The following is a 17,094-nucleotide window of genomic DNA, read 5'->3' as shown; positions in this document are numbered from 1 at the left end:
CCCTCTCTGCAATAGGCCTCACCTCTGATTTTTTAGGCCAGACCTACCCAACCTTCACCGGCAAGACAAATGTGACCACCATGATGAACTTGGACCAAACAGGACTCACTCATGGAGTTGGGCTGGGGTCAGCCTTTCCTTGGTCACACAGGGAAGGGGGACATCTGAACAAAATCAGGGTTCTGACTGTGAGGAAAAGTCGAGGAATTTTTGTTGCATGAGCAACCAACCTGTTTCTGGCAATGATGGAGACACTGGGCCAGGTGAGAGTGTGACAGAGGACATGTAAATAGCACAGAACTAAACTTAGAGCTGTTTCTTAAATTGTATCTCAATAAAGTTAACTTCAGTGAAGACATTTCTGGAGGAGGCAGAAACTAAAGAGCCACTGTCCATGCCTCTTCTCTCTCACCTCTATATCCAATTCATCACTAAAGTTCATAGTGTCTGTCCTTTCAAAACCCTAGCCCTCTCTCCTTACCCACTGTCAGGAGCCCAGCTTGGGTCTCACCTCCTGCAGGACCTCACTGAGGACCAGTCTTTCCTTCCTCCTGCAATCTACGCCTTTGCTGCTGTTATTCAGCTACACACCTTTATTGTGTGCGGAGCACTGTGCATATGTAGACACATCTGAAAGAGTCTCTACCTTCCCCTTGCTGATGATGTATGAGCATCTCCAAGACTTCCTGAAACCCAAATTGGACCAGCCATTCCTCTGCTTGAAAGCCCAATGCCTTCAAGACATTCTTCACCATGACCCACAATGGCCTCCACCTCACCCAAAGCCCCTTCCCTGCCCCATCCCCAACAGTACAGAATTACTTGCACGTCGCTCAGTGTGCCCCCCCTTTCACACCTCTATGCTTTTGCATGCGTTCTCTCCTCTGCTCTATTAGAAGTCCCTTATCCCGTCTCCATCTGGCACACAGACAAGGTCTCCTGTTACTCCTTTCCCCTCTCCTGCTCCACCACTCCCCTTGTACACGCACGCGCACACACACACACACACACACACACACACACACACACACACAAAGACACACACACACCCCAGCACTCCAGAAATGTTTGCTGAGTGGAGGGAACCCCTTGGGTCAGACCAATTGTCAGGGCTTTCCAAACTTCTTCCCCAAGTAGTCCTTCAGAAAGTGAAGAGGAAATGGGACTCCGAGGTTTAGGAGTGTAAGGGTCGGACATTTCTCAAGTTTTATCTTTATATTTTATGCAAAAGTTGTATTCTCTGCAGATTATACTTCTATGCAGAAGGATTATATCCTTTTTTGTTTTAATGACAAATATTTTTCTCAAAACCTCACATTGATGATCCAGAAGAAGCTCCTTCTTTATTCGTTGTCCTCTCAAGTTTGCTGCTCTCCCCTTCCCCCCGCCGTGGGGTCCCTAAGCGAGACCTGGATGCTGTTCCAAGTGCAGACCCCTAGGGAACAGCTGGGTTTCGCTTCTCCGGGATCTGGAGGATGGTGAGGGCGGGGCGGGGGGGGGGGGAGACGAAAGCCTGGAGGCCCCGCCCCTTCCCCCGCCCGCCGCGGGGGCGGAGTCACTCGGGTCCCGCCCGCGGGGGCGGGGAGGGATTCACGGCCGCCTGCAGCTCGGGTTCGGCTGGTTCCGGGTTGAGAGGCTGCGCTGGACCGAAGCAGTGGCCGCTGAGCGGGCGGGGGTAAGGCGCCGCGCCGGGCTGGAGCTGGGGGCCGGGGCCGGGCAGCTGAGCCCGCCGGCACCCTGCTTCTCCCCTGCCGGGCACAGCCGCGGTGCCGCTCAGCCCGGCTTCCCTCTCCGCCAGAATTCCCCATCCCCAGCTTCTCTCCCTCCCCCCACAGCCCCTGTCCCGGGATTTCATCCCCTGCAAGGCCTCCGCCCCCCTCCGGGATCCCCTTCTCCCAGCACCCGTTTCTTCGGACTGTCTCGTCCCCTAGAACCCCCTCGCCAGAAGCCCCTTCCCTCAGACTCCCACGGCCCCCTCCCTCCAGCACCCAGAGCTTTGGGTTACCCACTTCCCCGAGACCACCCTCCCGGGCTCGCATCCCGGGTAATATCTACCCTACGCCCCTTCTTCGCGTTACCCCGCTCCTGGGCAGCACCCCCTTCTTTCTTCGGTAGCCTCTACCCCTGCCCCTGCGGGCCTCATCCCGGCTCCCACCCCTCTGTGCTGCCCCCGACAGCGCCGCGCCCTCTCAGCCGCCCCCCTGCCTGTCGGGCCCCCCTCGCCGGCGCCATGGCGTGCAGCCTCAAGGACGAGCTGCTGTGCTCCATCTGTCTGAGCATCTACCAGGACCCGGTGAGCCTGGGCTGCGAGCACTACTTCTGCCGCCGCTGCATCACCGAGCATTGGGTGCGGCAGGAGGCGCAGGGCGCCCGCGACTGCCCCGAGTGCCGGCGCACGTTCGCCGAGCCCGCGCTGGCGCCCAGCCTCAAGCTGGCCAACATCGTGGAGCGCTACAGCGCCTTCCCGCTGGACGCCATCCTCAACGCGCGCCGCGCCGCGCGACCCTGCCAGGCGCACGACAAGGTCAAGCTCTTCTGCCTCACCGACCGCGCGCTGCTCTGCTTCTTCTGCGATGAACCCGCGCTGCACGAGCAGCACCAGGTCACCGGCATTGACGACGCCTTCGAGGAGTTGCAGGTGCGCTGCCCGGCCGGCCGGGGGCGGGGCCGGGCCGGGGGCGGGGCCCAGTCGGAATTGTCACGGGGCGGGGCCGCCGGCCGGGGCAGGGCCCTATCAGAATTAACACGGGGCAGGGCGGGGCAGGGCTAGGGGGCGGGGTCTGAGATAGACCTGGAGTAGGAGCGGGTCCATGGTTGGGGAGAGGTCGAGGGTGGGGTGGAACGGTGGGGACAAGTGAGATCACAACTGGATCACCTACTGGGCTCAGGATGCGTTGGGGACGGAGCTGAATCAAAGCTGAGCAAGGGCAGGACCACTGTCAGAGCCAGACAGGGGGCGGGGCCGCGAGGATGGGTCTGTACTCAACCCAGCAGCTGAGCTCTAGCGGGGTCTAAGGGGCGGGTCCTGGATCAGGTATGTGTCAGGACCTAGTGGGGAGTATCCGGACTAGATTGTGCTGGGCAGGTGAGGCTTTAACCTAAGAGAGTAGTCTATGTTCGGGTCAGCAAACTGCTGCGAGGCGGGCTTGGGTGCCAAGGGTTAAGCCAAGGTGTATAAGGGGTTAAGTATGGGATCAATTCAAGATACAACCGTTTTGGATTTAAACCAGAGTAGGAGCCAGGTTGAGAGTGGAGCCAGGACTTGAAGATTCAAAATTTGGAGAATATGGCCCAGATGTGAGGTGATCTAGAAGGGCGGAGGGTAGACCTGTAGGGATCCAGGGGCTTTTGATGAACTCCTTGGCTCTGTCACCCACATCAGGACCTTTAAAGACTAAGTGGAACAGTACATGTGGAGGAACCTGAGCATACTTGGATTGTAATTGGTCTTCCTTAAACCTTCCCACCTTCACTGACAAACTCCTACTCAGCTCTCAAGACCCTGCTCAAAAGTCCTCTGTGAAACTATCCCCAAGCTCCGCTGGCCAAAAAAATAGCATTAGAGCTGCATTTTTCCATTTCCCCAAATGCCCTCTATTAATAAGTATGACGTTTTAAAAACAAGTGTTCCAAGATTAGCCATATTTGGGAAATATAGTCTATTTTCTTTTAACACCCCCCCCCCAAGGATTCTCAGTGTGCACTTGCATATTAAAGGCTTGGAGAAATCTTATAGAAAAGAAATCCATCTTACTGTGTTTAATGAAATGGTTCCCAAGCTTATTTGAGCCTGGAATCCTTTTTTCAAACTAAACCATTTAGATCCAGCAGCCCCATGTCCCTGGCCTTGTGATAATAGTCTAGCACACAGTTCCCCAAGGCCAGGGACGGTCTCTTAATTCCTCTTATCTATGGTCCCAGAGCCTTACACAAGGCCTGGCCCAAAGCACATACCAAGGTTGAATGAATAAATGAATGAATCACAAACTCTGGCCTAAGCTGGCCCAGACTGTGGAGCATTTATAAGCAGGTTTTGGGCTCAAACATTTTATGAAAATATAGTGGTCTAAGTTGGGACATAGTGAACTCTCTGGCCCTGGAGATATGAAAGCTGGAGCCAAATAACTACTTTCCCCTATGTTGTAGGGAGTCCCAACCCCTCCATACATGAGTCTCTGGGAGCCAGCCTGCTCCCAGCAGATGCCCATGGATGAGTCTTGGCCTCAGGAGAAATGGCCCATGTTCACCATCGCCCCCTCCCTGTCCCTTTCATTCCAAAACCACAACTGACCCCTTCCAGTCTACCTGTCTGAGGATGGAGGCCACATCAGAGGGTGAGCAAGGGTCAGGGACTCTGGGAGGTTGCACAAGGCTGGCATTGACCCTCCATCCCCAGCGCCCTTTGTGCTAGGTACTATTGTCCCCATCTCCCCATCTGTGAAGCCAAATGAACAGGTAGGAGGAGAGAACCTTTGACAGGACTGGGTGCAGGTTTTGAGAGTTTAAAGGGACTCTGCCTGAAACCATCTGTCCAGCCTCTTCATTGTATAGATGTGGAAACTGGGCACTGGAGAGGTGATGTGACTTACCCAAGACCACACTTCCAGATGGTGAGAGAGAACCAGGACTAGAGGGCACAGCCTGAGCCATGCTGCTCACCGTCTTTCCTCCCTGACTGGCATTCTAGCCTCTGCGTCAGAGCCTTGGTTCTCCTGTCTGCAAACCAGTCAATCTGAATTACTGTGTTTTGGGCTTTTGCACTCCATTCAATGACCTGGGGAGTGCAGGAGAAACTGAACATATATTTTCTCCAAACATTATTGAAACACTTTTATTTTGGTGTGAAAAGAGAAACAGGCCTCCCACTCACTTACTCTCTAGAGCGCTGTCCTGGGGTCAGACACACTTGGGTTTCAAACCTGCCTTGGTCACTGTCTGCATAACTTGGCGAGTCGTTTCACATAAACTGTGATGCTCGGTCTGTAAAATGGGGTCAGGATGGTTTCTTCCTACCAGGACTTTTCGTGAGGCTGACCTGGGATGAACCTGCTATTTGAGGTGCCTGGCTCCTGGGAGAGGCTAGAACAACGTGCATTCCCATTCTTTCTCCTCCTACCTGTGAGAGCTCTTGTGCCCAACTGGGTGAATGTCCAGACCCACCTCTCTTGCCTCAGAAGAACGTATTGCTTTGGTGTCTCCTTTGGGCGTGGCAAGGTGGTGCCAGAGAAACCTGCCTCCTCCCTGGAGAGGGCATGCTACTGGGTAAGGTTGAAGCCATCCTCCACCCCCACCTGCCTCTCCCTCCTGTGGGAAAGCAGGGCTCATTAGCCACTTTTGTCCTGGAAATGAGGCTGAGCCCACCCTTCACACCAGCTGGTGGATGCTGGAACCTGAGCTCGGGTCCTTCTCCTGGAGAATTGCAGACTCAGAGCTGGCAGAGCCTTGGAAATCATCTGGTGCAACATTCACTTGACCGACGGGAAATGGCAGGGGAGGGGGAGGACTTGCCCAAGGCCTCACAGCCAAAGGAGGCCAGGCTTGCACTCAGCCAAAGTGCAGAGTGTCTCCTGACACCCTACCTAGTAGTTGGCCTGGAGCTTTTACATTTATTATAAATCCTAAAGGCAGCAGGGTGGAAAGATTAAGAACTCTGGCTTTGTACTCAGGCAGCTCTAATCCTGGCTCTACCATTTACTAGCTGTGTGACCTTGGGAAACTTGCTTATCATCTCTGAGCCTTGGGTCCTTCAATGACAGCATGGAAGTAGAGGTAAAGTAAGATTATGTTCACGAGAACTTAGCACTGCACTTGGCACATGGAATCACTCAATAAATGTCAGCTACAGTATGATACATCATACTTGGCATTGTTGACGTTTGGGGCCAGATGATTTTTTGTTGTGCAGAGCTATCCTGTGCATCATAGAAAGTTTAGCAGTGTCCCTGGCCTCTATCAACTAGATGCCAGTAGCAACGCCCCCCTGCCCCGCCAGATTGTGACAACCCAAAATGTCTCCAAACCTTGGTGAATGTCTCCTGGGGTTGAAATCACCCCTGATTGAGAACCCTGACCCAGAGAAGTCCCACTTGGTTTTCAAAATTCAGCTCAAGGGCTAGCCCATGGCTCACTTGGGAGAGTGCAGTGCTGATAACACCAAGGCTATGGGTTCAGATCCCTATATAGGGATGGCCGGTTAGCTCACTTGGGAGAGCATGGTGCTGACAACACCAAGTCAAGGGTTAAGATCCCCTTACCGGTCACCTTTAAAAAAAACAAAAATTCAGCTCAAATATCACCTCCTCTGTGAAGCTTTCCCTGACCTGCCAAGCAGAAGGGCTTTGTACTACAGATTCCAATATAGGAGTCAGATCCCAGCATGCTGCATGTCCTTGGTCAAGTCACTTCTCTAAGCCTCCACATGCTCGTCTGTAACATGGGGATAATATGACATTCTGGAAGGATGTCATAAGGGTAAGGGATACTTTTTATCAAAAGTACCTAGTTCTGTGCCTGGCACAGTAGGCACACAATAATTGTTAAATATCTTCATTTATTCAGGTTATAAAATTAACATTGAAGCAGAGCTATATAAGTAAAAGTTAATGTCTCCCCATAATCCCACCCCTGGATAAACATGGCTAGAGTTACTATGTAGTTCTATAGAATGCTTATGTAACGTGTGTATATGTGTGTGTGTGTGTGTGCTGGTGTCTTCCCCCCATACACACACACTGAGCAGCCAGACCACAGAGCAGAGGGGAGGGAGGGGCCCCATCTGCAGAGGGCTTGGGGCCCCTCAGCCAGTGCTCACTGAGCCCTGCCTAGCTCAGAGCCTGGGGCTGTGCTAAGAGCTTTTCTTGTATTACCTTATTTCATCTTCATAGCACCCTGTTGGGTTGGGACTGTTATCTATGCCTTTTACAGATGAAGAAACAGAGACTCAGAGGAATTAAGTAACTTATTTGGTCACCCAGCTGGTAAATGACAGGACCAAGATTTGAAGCCAGTCTGTGCCACCTACAGCCTCTGAGTTGCCTCTGAGGGTGGGGTAATTATCTCCCACCCACCCTGCCTGTATTTGTACTAAGAGTACTCAGCACAGGGCCAGGCTGAGGGCATTGTCTCTCTGTGCCAGCTGACGCCCCGAGGGCAGGTGGCTGGGATGTCATCTTGGTCAGGCATCACATCCGGCTCTCTGGGCATCTCAGGTTCCTATCCCCCAGAGAAGGAATCCGATTCAGTCTCAGTCACCCCCTCCAGGCCTCATGTGACCACTGGAGCCTTTCCCAAGGCCTCCTTCATGCCAGTGAAGACAGCCATAGATCCGCCTGGGATGGGAGCCCCAACAAGCTGGATATGGTGACCTAGAGATGCCAAGGCAGCCCCACGAGGAAAGAGCAGGGTTAGGGCACTGGGTTCAGATCTTGGCTCTGGCTTCTTTCAGCAAAGTGGAAGGCGCTGCCTTCTCTGCACCCCTTTTCCCAATCTTGGAAATGGAAGTAAGAACAAGACTTCCCACTTTATGTGTGAAGAGGAAGAGAGAGTTGCTGCCTATCGAAAACAATGACAGATGCAAAGGCACTTTATTTTGTACTGTGATAGGGAGGCAGCCAGGTTGTCTGTGTCCTGGGGAAGTGGCCTCTGCTTTTACTTTTCCCAGGAGAGGGCAGGATTTATGTGCAATGAACAGCCTCCGTGGGGGCAAGGCTGGCTGTGGGTCAAGCCCAGATGCCAAGGCTTTTGGCATCTCCGCTTCCCGTTTCACAGGTGTTTGGGCAGCCGAGAATGACCTTTTCAGCCAGGATAACTTGGCTGAGCACAGGCCGCAGTGCAAAAACTTAGGGTTGAAGTTGGGGGCCCCAAATGTCTATTTTATGGAAAGAAAAGGATCTGATAGGGAGTGACAACAGAAAAACAACTCCGAAAACTAATAGCCAAAGTTTATTGGACATTTACTATGTTCCAGGTGCTACGTTATGGGCATTTAATCCTCACAACAGCGCTTTTTCCTTTCCCTACTCTCTGAGAGGGACTAGAATTAGCACCATTTCACAGATAAAGACATTGAGGCTGAGAGATTTAGTAACTTGCCCAAGATCACACTGCAGGTAGGAGGAAGAGGTGGGATTCAAACTGGGTCTGTCTGACCCAGAACTCACCCTCCTACCCAACACTCTCACTGCCTCCGGGAGCATGCAAATGGAGAGGGACCTCAGAAATCATCTGGTTGACTGTCTCCCAACTTTACACGTGGGGAAACTAGCTTGCCTGAGGTTGGACCAGAGCTCAGCTCTCCCAACTCTCAGTCCAGTGGTATTTTCACAGCATCATGTACCTTCCCGAACTTGAGCTCTGCTTGGACACTCAGGGTGGTTTTAGAGGAACTGAAAGCAGGTTCCATCTGGGATTCAGAGATTCGTTTAATAATTTTTTTCAGTCAACACTCCTGCTGTGGCAACTGAGAGCCAGTCCTGTGTTGTGCCCAGGAGAAAGCCACACAAGACCTGGCTCTGCCATGGTTCTGGTAGACCAGCCCATCACTGGTAGGTTGCTGTAACTGACTTGTCCTGTTGGGCTGAGTCCTGAAGGATGTGCTGAGGGCCTCAAGCTAGGAATCAGAGAGAAGGCATTATGGGCAGAGGGAATAAAAACATCCCAAGACACCACGGCCCGGGTGCAGACTGTGCCTGGGACAGGGTTCAATACTTTGGCAGGCTCTCTCTCTCCACCCCCCCTTCTCTTTCTCTCTCTCTCATGTAAACCTCACAGCAACCCTATGAGGGGGGTCTTATTGCCCCATTTTACAAATGAGGAAACTGAGGCTCAGAAACTGTGCTTCAGGTGTCACTGAAGCTGGAACTTGAACTCAGGTTATCTGAGTCTGACCAGGGACAGGCATGGAGGTGAGCACACATTCAGGGGATTGTTGTGGCTGGAGGGGAGGGTATGAGGTAAGAGGAGGTAAGAACAGGGAGGTGAGGCTTGACCAGCTCAGGAAGGGCTCTGAATGCACACACAGACGCACAGATGCACACACCCACCCAAGGGGCTTGGGCTTGATCCTGAGGCTGCTGGGGAGCCAGGAATAGGTTTGAGAAGGCGAATGTGGCCTGGTCAGATGGTCATAATGGGGCAGTGTGCCAGGTGGACTGGTGGAGACCCTGGGACAGAGTAACGGTCAGAGGTCACCAGAGACTGTGCAGCTCAGAAGTGCACAGGGAGGGTTGGGATTCAAAGACATAGAAGAGATAGAAGAATTCAGGTCTGTCAGGATGAACAGGAACATCAGGAGTCTGGACATGGACGAGGGATTGGAGGGGAAGGAAAAAGGAGAGGCAAGTTCAGTGTGCCATGTTAAGATTTCTGGCCTCCTTGGGTCAGAGAGGGAAAGAGAGAACGGTTCCAGGGCATGAAGAAGAGGAGAGGCCTCAAGCACCTGTTGTGTGCCAGTACCATGCTGGGCCCTTCCTTTCATAGATGCCATCTCATTTAGCCCTCCTCACAACCCGGTGAGGGGGCTCTTATCACCCTCTTACAGATAAGGCTCTTGGAGGTGGCCCTGAGAGGGGAGGAAGTGACTTACTCCAAGTCATGCAGCCAGGATTCCAACCCAGGTTTTCCTGACTCCCGAATTCATACTGTCTCCTTTGGGACAGGAAGGGTCCCTGAAGCCAGAGCCTGAAGCCAGAGCAGAGATAGCTTCCCACAGCTGCTTTGTCCCCTGGGCCAGGGAGGGGGTGTCCTGGCAGGAGGGGAGGTCTGGCCTTGGCCTTGGGGGCATTTGAGCCCTGGCTCTCACCTCCTCCCCTGAAGCTACTGCCCCAGTCCTGGCCTCTTCAAACCAGTGGGAGCCCCGGAGGCGTGCAGCTGATATATTTGCACAATTGCATGTGCAGGTCTGCACCAGCAGTTGGAGAGCTGTGGCTCTGCCCTCTGAAGTGTGTCCCTCCCCAGTGTCCACATCCTGTCCTGCCCTAGCTCTTATGGGGCCCCACAGAGTCTAGCTCTTCCAGAATGACATAAAAGCCTCCTCCACCCTCCAGCTTCACCCCAGCTAGCCCCACCTGGCCTTTCCAGCTTGTGACTCCACATACCTGGCTCCAGCCATCCCCGACTGCCCCCACTTCCTGCACACACCAGGTATGCCCCTGTCTGACTAGTTCTCTCCACATGGAATGCCCTAGCCCCATCCTGGAGACTTGAAGGAACCCTACCCATCGATCTTCCCTGGCCTTTCCATCAGAAATAAACTCTGTCCTTAAAGCTCCCCCAGTTCGGAGTCTCTGTTTCACGTATAATTATAATTAGTACGATGGTAACGACACCACCTGAGATTGATTGAGCTCATCCTATGCGTCATGTCGGGTCACGAATTAAGTCATTTAATCCTCACAACAGCTCTATGGAGCCCGTGCTCTACAGCCTCACTTTACAGATTTAGAAGCTGAGATGGAAGGAGGGTGTCACAAACACGGCCAGCGGTGGCTGTTGTGTTGGATCTGAGGCAGCCCTCTGTGTTTATCCTGTTCTCCCTTGCATTCTACCTATTCCAATTTCTGCCTTCTTGACTAACTGCAAACTCTTCAAGGGCAAGGACTGTCTACATCCCTGTAGTGGCCAGTGAGAAGCTTGACCCTCCATGGGTGCCCAGAAATTATTGAATTGAATGGGAGGCTTAGAGGCTGAGTGGTTCTGAACAGGGATTTTTGAAGTTATTTGGAGCCTCGCCTCTGTACCTTACTAGCTGTGTGACCTTGGACAAGCTGCTAATCTCTCTGAGCCTCAATTTCCCCCTGTGAGATGAGGGTAATAAAGACACTAACCTCAAGGATGGTAAGACTCCTGTGAGATTCAAACCACACCCGCCTCTAGCCCCTCTGGTCCCAGCCTCTGCCATCCCCAGCGTCCTTCCTTGGGACTAACTCTGTCACTTAGGAGTTTATCAACATATTTCTGTTTCCTGTCTTACCTCTTGGCTGGGAGTAAACCTCCTGGTTTGCTCTCCTGTCAAACTGTGTGGCCGTGGGCCAGTCACTCCCTTTCCTGGAACCTCTGTTTCCTGTTCTGGCAGTCCAAAGGGTTGGGCCAGATGGTCCCTTTGGCCTCTTCCTGCTCTGGCCATCTGAGGAGGCAGGGAGGGACCATGTGGACACAGCGAGGGGTGAGGACATGAACTGACTGAGGAGCGTCATATGGGACACAGTGGCTGCTCCGTCTCCTGAGCACCCAGTGTATGCCAGGCTCTGCCCTGTGAGGTTTTGAATCCTTCTACGTTATACCATTTCACCCTCCAACCCTAGGAGGTCTGACGACCCCACTTTGCAGAAGAGGGACTGGGGCGCAGTGAGGTTAGTGACATCCCAGAGTCACACAGTTAGTGGGTGGTAGAGCCAGCCTCCTAACCCTAGGCTTGAAAGGAGACCCATGGGGGCAAGTTGGGGTGAGTTGGGAGGCAACTTAAAGCTTGGACTGCCTCCTAAGTCTGGCCCTGTGGGTACTAGAATTTGGTTTTCCTAAGTTAGCTGGTCCCTCAGGCTCTGCCCCTAGCCTACACGGGGAGAGCTCCCTGCCTGGGGCCCTCTCTCCCCCCCACCCTTTCAGAGGTGAGCTCTGACCCAGCCCAGCCTCTTCCCTGTGCAGGTTCATTCTGCAAACTCTTATGGAGGCTGGTCTGTGCCCATTCCTGTCCTAGATACTGAGAGTGTGACAGTCTCTCTGGCACGGTCCCTGCCCTCAAGAGCCCACAATCTTGAGGGGGTATTGATAGGTAACCTGGCTATTAAAATGCAGCATGTGCCATCAGGGTGCAAGGGTGGAGCACTGTGCACATGGAGGAGTGTCTGATGACAGTGTGGGGAGTTTGGGATGTGAATTTTCAATGGAGGTGACATTTGGTATGGGTCTTAGGAGATGAGTATGAGTCCAAGAAGTGGAGAAAAACATGTGGGTGAACATTCCAGACAGTGAGCACAGCACATGCAAAGACCTGGAGGAGGGCGCTGCAAGATGCTTAGTGTGTCCAGAGCAGCGCTGTCTGATAGAACTTTCTGGGATAATGGAAAGTTCTGCGTGGGCAGCGTCTGATACAGTAGCCCCTAGTCGTATGTGGCCATTAAGCACTTGAAATATGGCCAGTGCAACCAAGGAACTGAATTTTCAATTTTATTTCATTTTAATTAGTTGCCACTTAAATATCTACATGTGGCTAGTGGCTACTGTATTGGACAAAGCAGATCTGGACCAAGAGATAAGACTGGAAAGGAAGGGCCTTGAATGCCACCTTATGGCTTTGTGCCCTTCTTCCCAGACAACATGGAAATCCAGCAAAGGAGCACGGGTGGGGGAGAAGTATTTACAGATCTGTCCTTTAGAACCATCACTGCAGCTGCGGTATGGACACTCAGAGCAGTGGGGAGAGGGCAGAGGCAGGGAGGAGCCTGGCGCCACGGTCCGAAAAGAAGCGATGAAAACTGAACCAGGGGCAGGGGTGTAGAGAGGAGAGAACAAATTCCAGAGCAAACCTGATGAGTGGTTGGATTGGTTTGGGGGTGGTAGGTGTCAAGGATATGGCCAGTTTTCTGGCTTGGATGCCAGCGAGGGGGTGCCCTCCACTGAGATCGGGAACATGGGTAGAGGAGCAGGTTTGGGGTCCCTTCACACTATCCCAGCATTTGCTGTGATGTTAAGTGTCTATGTCCTTGTCTGCGTCCCCAGCTCAGGCACACTCGCGGCACCGTGGGTTGGAACTTGTCCCTCATCCCTCCATCATTCCTGACACAGCACCACGTGGGATCCAAGGAAGCCTCAACACGGGTTTGTGGAGTGGGTGACTGAGTGCTCTGTTGCTCCCAGGACCCAGGAGGAATGAGGCAGGCCAGCCTTCCTTGTTCCCGACTCCAAAATAGAGAGGAATTTGTCAAGTGCCTCGGGTGCCCTAAGCAATGTGAGGAACGCAGCCTCCAGGGCAGCTTCGCAGGAACGCTGAAGAGCTGCCTGGGTGGCAGGGTCTTACACGGACCCCCAGGGACCACCAAGGAGGAGAATTGTAGCACTCAGCCCATCTCCTCACACCTCTATCTGCATGTCAGCCAGACTGTGTCCCAGGCTGGATGGGCCCAAGGCAGTCAGGGAGGGCCTGAGGAGCGGTCATTCTGCACTCTTAGGCAACTCAGAAGCACATGACTCTATCAGGAATGACTTTCAGCTGTTAGTAATAGAGACCTGACTGAAATAGCTGAAATTAGGTGGGGGCGGATTTCTCTCTCCTGTAAAACAAGCCTGTAGGAAAGGACTGCAGGCAGTGGTGTGCTGGAGCTGGCTGCACTGGCTCCTGAGAGCTGATTGTGCACATCTCTCCCCAATTCCATATGGTGACCTGACCTTGATAGCTTGAAATTGCTTTGGTGGGAGCATTTACACTCTGGAAGTTGGCAAACACTACCGAGGATTTTTTTTTCTTTTTTCTCAGAGATCCAGCACATCACTGAGTTGAGTGATGGTGTGGCTGCCACACAGTCATCAGGGACCCTCTTCCTTCTACTTCCTTCTAAGGCTCCTTCCTTCTACTCTTTTGGCTTCAGCTTGACTTTTATCTTTGTTTACAGTTGCCTCATGGCCTTGGATGGCTGCCAGAGTCCCAACCATTATTAGTACAAACTCTACTCTCACAAAACGGACTGTTCCCATTTTCTGTCTTACCCTGGTTTCATGGCTGCTTTCTTCTCATCCTTCAGCTGTCATCTCTACTGTTACCTCTTCAGAGAAGCTTTCCCTGACCACCCTATCTAAAGTCGCCTCCTATCCCACACTGCTTTATTTTCTCTAGAGCGCATTTGTAATTATTTCACTCCTTTATTATTTTCCTTAGTCTGTCTTCCCTTCTAGACTGGAAGATCCCCGTGGGCAGGGACTGTGTCTGTCTTGTTCTTTGCTGTATCCCCAGTATGTCAACAGTGCCTGGTCCATAGTAGTTGCTCAATAAATATTTGTTGAATGAATAAGCGATAGTAAGCAAAGATAATTTTGTTTTCTGCATTCTTCCCTTAGCATGTCATCATCATGCTAAGCATCATTTTTCCATGTTGCTACCTAGTCTGGAAAATTAGTTAAACTAGATGTTTTGCGAGGATCCTCCCTGCTCTGACAAGATGAATGAACGGGAGGGAGGTGAACATGAACAGATAAGTCAGCCTCCCTGGCACACAGCCCAGGCTGACTGGGAGACCCAGGCCCTGCTCAGAGGCTGTTTCTGTGGAAAGTCATTCACACAGCAAACTTCCTTGAGCTCCGTCTCAGTGCCAGGCCATTGCTGGGTGCAGGACATACAGAGAAGGAGCAGAAAGGGTCTGCCCCGGAGGATTCATGGTCTACTATGGAGAGGAAAGAGAGGCAGATAGAACGACTAGTTGTGATACAGTGGACATGATTTCTGATGAGTGCAGACAGCTGGACCCTGTGGTGGGCAGCACCCACCTCCACACCCAATTCATTCATTTGGCAAATAATTACAGAGGCCCTGCCGCATGTGAGGCATTGTTCTAAGCACTGGAGATACAGCTGTGAACAAGTCAGACAAGATTCCTACCTTATGAAATTCACATTCTAGTGAGGGAAACAAGCAATAAACATGCAATAAACGAGTAAGGGCATTTCAGATAGCTGAAGGTGCTATGAAGACCCTGAAGCAGGATGTGTGGTAGAGGGTATAAGGAGGTGCCACTGTCATTGGAGGTCCCGCAGGGCCCTTTGAGGAGGCGGCACCTGAGTTGATAAATTAATAATACTAAAGAATAACCATGAGAAAATCTGAGAGTGGAGAACACCAGCCAGAGGAAATAGCAATTGCGAAGTCCTTTGGTTGGAACAAGCTCAGGATGATAGAGGGACAGTAAATAAGGCCACTTTGGCTGGATGGGAGTGAGGGGGGACGGTAGTGGAGACAGAGGTGGGATTAGAGTGAGGTGAGGGAGGTGCATGATAGAGACTGGTGCCAAAAAACACACTAATCGAGATGAATAATATTTAATGCAATATTTCTTAATGATGAACAAAATATCAAAATTTTAAACAAGGACAAGATCACTAGCAATGCCCTCCTGAGCCATACTGGAACCTGAGGCAAAGGAAAACTCGGTATTTCTGATCTTGTTTTTATTTAAAATCTTGTTATCTTGTCTATCGTGATTTTTTGTTGTTCATCATGGATGTCGTCTTTGTACAAAATGTGTCACGTGGCATCAAGATCATGTTCTCCAGAACCAGACTGCCTGGGTTCCGATTCTGGCTTTATCCTTACAGGATTAGCTGTATGCTTTGGGGCTAGTTTCTTGACCTCTCTGTACCTTTCTTTCTATCAGAAAATGGGGATAAGAATAGTGCTTTCCTTAGGGTTACTGAGAGGCTCAAATGAATTAATACAGGTTGAGTATTCCTTATCCAGAATGCTTGGGACCAGAAGTGTGGATTTTGTATTTTTTCAGATTTTGGAATATTTTCATATACAGCCTGAGACATATTGGAGATAGGACACAAGTCTAAGCACTAAAATCATTTATGTTTCATATGCATTTCACACAGAGCCTGAAGGTAATTTATACAATATTTTAAATAACTTTGTACATGAAACACATGACCCATAACATGAGATCAGGTGTGGAATTTTTCACTTGTGGCTTCATGTCAGCCCTCAAAAATTTTAAGATATTGGAGAATTTCGGATTTAGGATTTTTGGATGAGGGACGCTTGACTGTACAAGCAAAGGGCTAAGAACTTGTACCTAGCCCGTTGTGCGCGCTCAGAGAATGTTGGCGGTCAGTCTGCAGCGACGGACTGTGTACAGCCTCGGTTCTTACCAGAGGATTCCCAGCAGGCAGCCAGCTGCCAACGGGGCGGGGTGTGCGGAGTGTGTGTGTGGACACCAGAAGCTCCTGGAATGGCCAGAGACGGCTGTTGCAAAAATCCAGGTGAAAACTGGGACGGACTCAGGAAATACTTAGGAGACAGGCTCTACAAGACATGGGTGTTGGGGATGGGGGACGCGGCCAAGATAAGTCCCGGCAGCTGTCAGGCCGGCCCGCGCCCGCATCCCGGCCCCATGTGTGTTTCAGAGGGAACTGAAGGAGCAGCTCCAGGCCCTTCAGGACAGCGAGCGGGAGCACACCGAGGCGCTGCAGCTGCTCAAGCGACAGCTGGCGGAGACCAAGGTGAGCCCGGCCCCGGGGAAGGTGGGGGAGGGCTTTGGGGGCGGGGCCGACTGGAAGGGGCGGGGCTTCCGTGTCGGTAAATGGGGCGGGGCCCACTCCACGGTGACTGAGGGCAAGGGTTAGGGCTGGTACCCAGATTGAGGATGGGGCCATTTCTCTCTTCCCACTTTGGGTGGAAGTTGGGGTGGGACCAGGGACCCTCCAGAAACCCCCCGTTTCCTGAATGGCTGGCAAAATGTATCCGCTCTCTTTTTTCTCTCCCCGTATTGCCAGAGGAGCCGACCCTGAGCATGTCCTCCTGATGGTTGTGGCTCAGCCCTGGTATCATCTCCCCTTTTGAGCTCAGGCCATAGGGATATAGACTCTGAAAAGTAGGGCCAAACCCTGCAGTCTCTGGCTATAATGGTTTGGGGGAAAAAAGGAAAGACAAGGCCTTCATTCCCTGATCTTAGAGGAGGGACCTGGGTTCTGTTCGGCAACTAACTGTGTGGCTTTGGGTAAGCTACATACTCTTCTGAGCCCCTATCTTCCCATCTGTGCAGTGGGGCCGTGTCCGGGGAAATCCAGGGTGATTTGGGGCTGCCTCCACGCCTAGCAGGGCTGCTGCTGCCGGAGCCGCTCAAGCAGAGCCTTAGGAATGCTCAGGGCTGCCGGAGGTCATCCTGGGGCCTGAGAGGCCATTGGAAACCCAGATCTGTGTCCCAGCTTGGCCACCAACCCGCTGTGGGGTCTCAGAAGGTCATGACAAACATTTCTTCAGAGAACATTCCAGAGTGCCTCTGGGCAAGACCCTCAGCGGGCAGTAGATGAGAACCAGTCGCAGGACTCTGGCTTAATTGCTTCCCACAGCCTCAGTTTCACCGTCTGTCCGATGATTCTGTCCCTCTCAGG

The 17,094-nt window shown here is 52.1% G+C and overlaps 1 protein-coding gene across 2 annotated transcripts in view; it reads left to right on the top strand.

Moving 5' to 3' along the window:
- Nucleotides 1-2,230: 2,230 nt before the first annotated feature.
- Nucleotides 2,231-17,094, top strand: part of TRIM62 (tripartite motif containing 62) — a 28,634-nt gene continuing 13,770 nt past the window's right edge. The window contains exons 1-2 of one of the 2 annotated variants that reach the window (XM_063107064.1): nt 2,231-2,637; nt 16,089-16,203. In XM_063107064.1, coding sequence (XP_062963134.1) covers nt 2,231-2,637; nt 16,089-16,203 — 522 coding nt within the window. Of the gene's footprint in view, nt 2,639-16,088; nt 16,204-17,094 lie in introns of both variants that reach the window. The other variant, XM_063107063.1, reaches the window with a different exon arrangement.

The sequence above is a fragment of the Cynocephalus volans genome, chromosome 8 (assembly GCF_027409185.1).
Source record: "Cynocephalus volans isolate mCynVol1 chromosome 8, mCynVol1.pri, whole genome shotgun sequence".
NCBI classification, from domain to species: domain Eukaryota; kingdom Metazoa; phylum Chordata; class Mammalia; order Dermoptera; family Cynocephalidae; genus Cynocephalus; species Cynocephalus volans.
The sequence above is the reverse complement of the archived record's forward strand: the minus strand, read 5'-3'. Positions and strand labels throughout refer to the sequence as shown.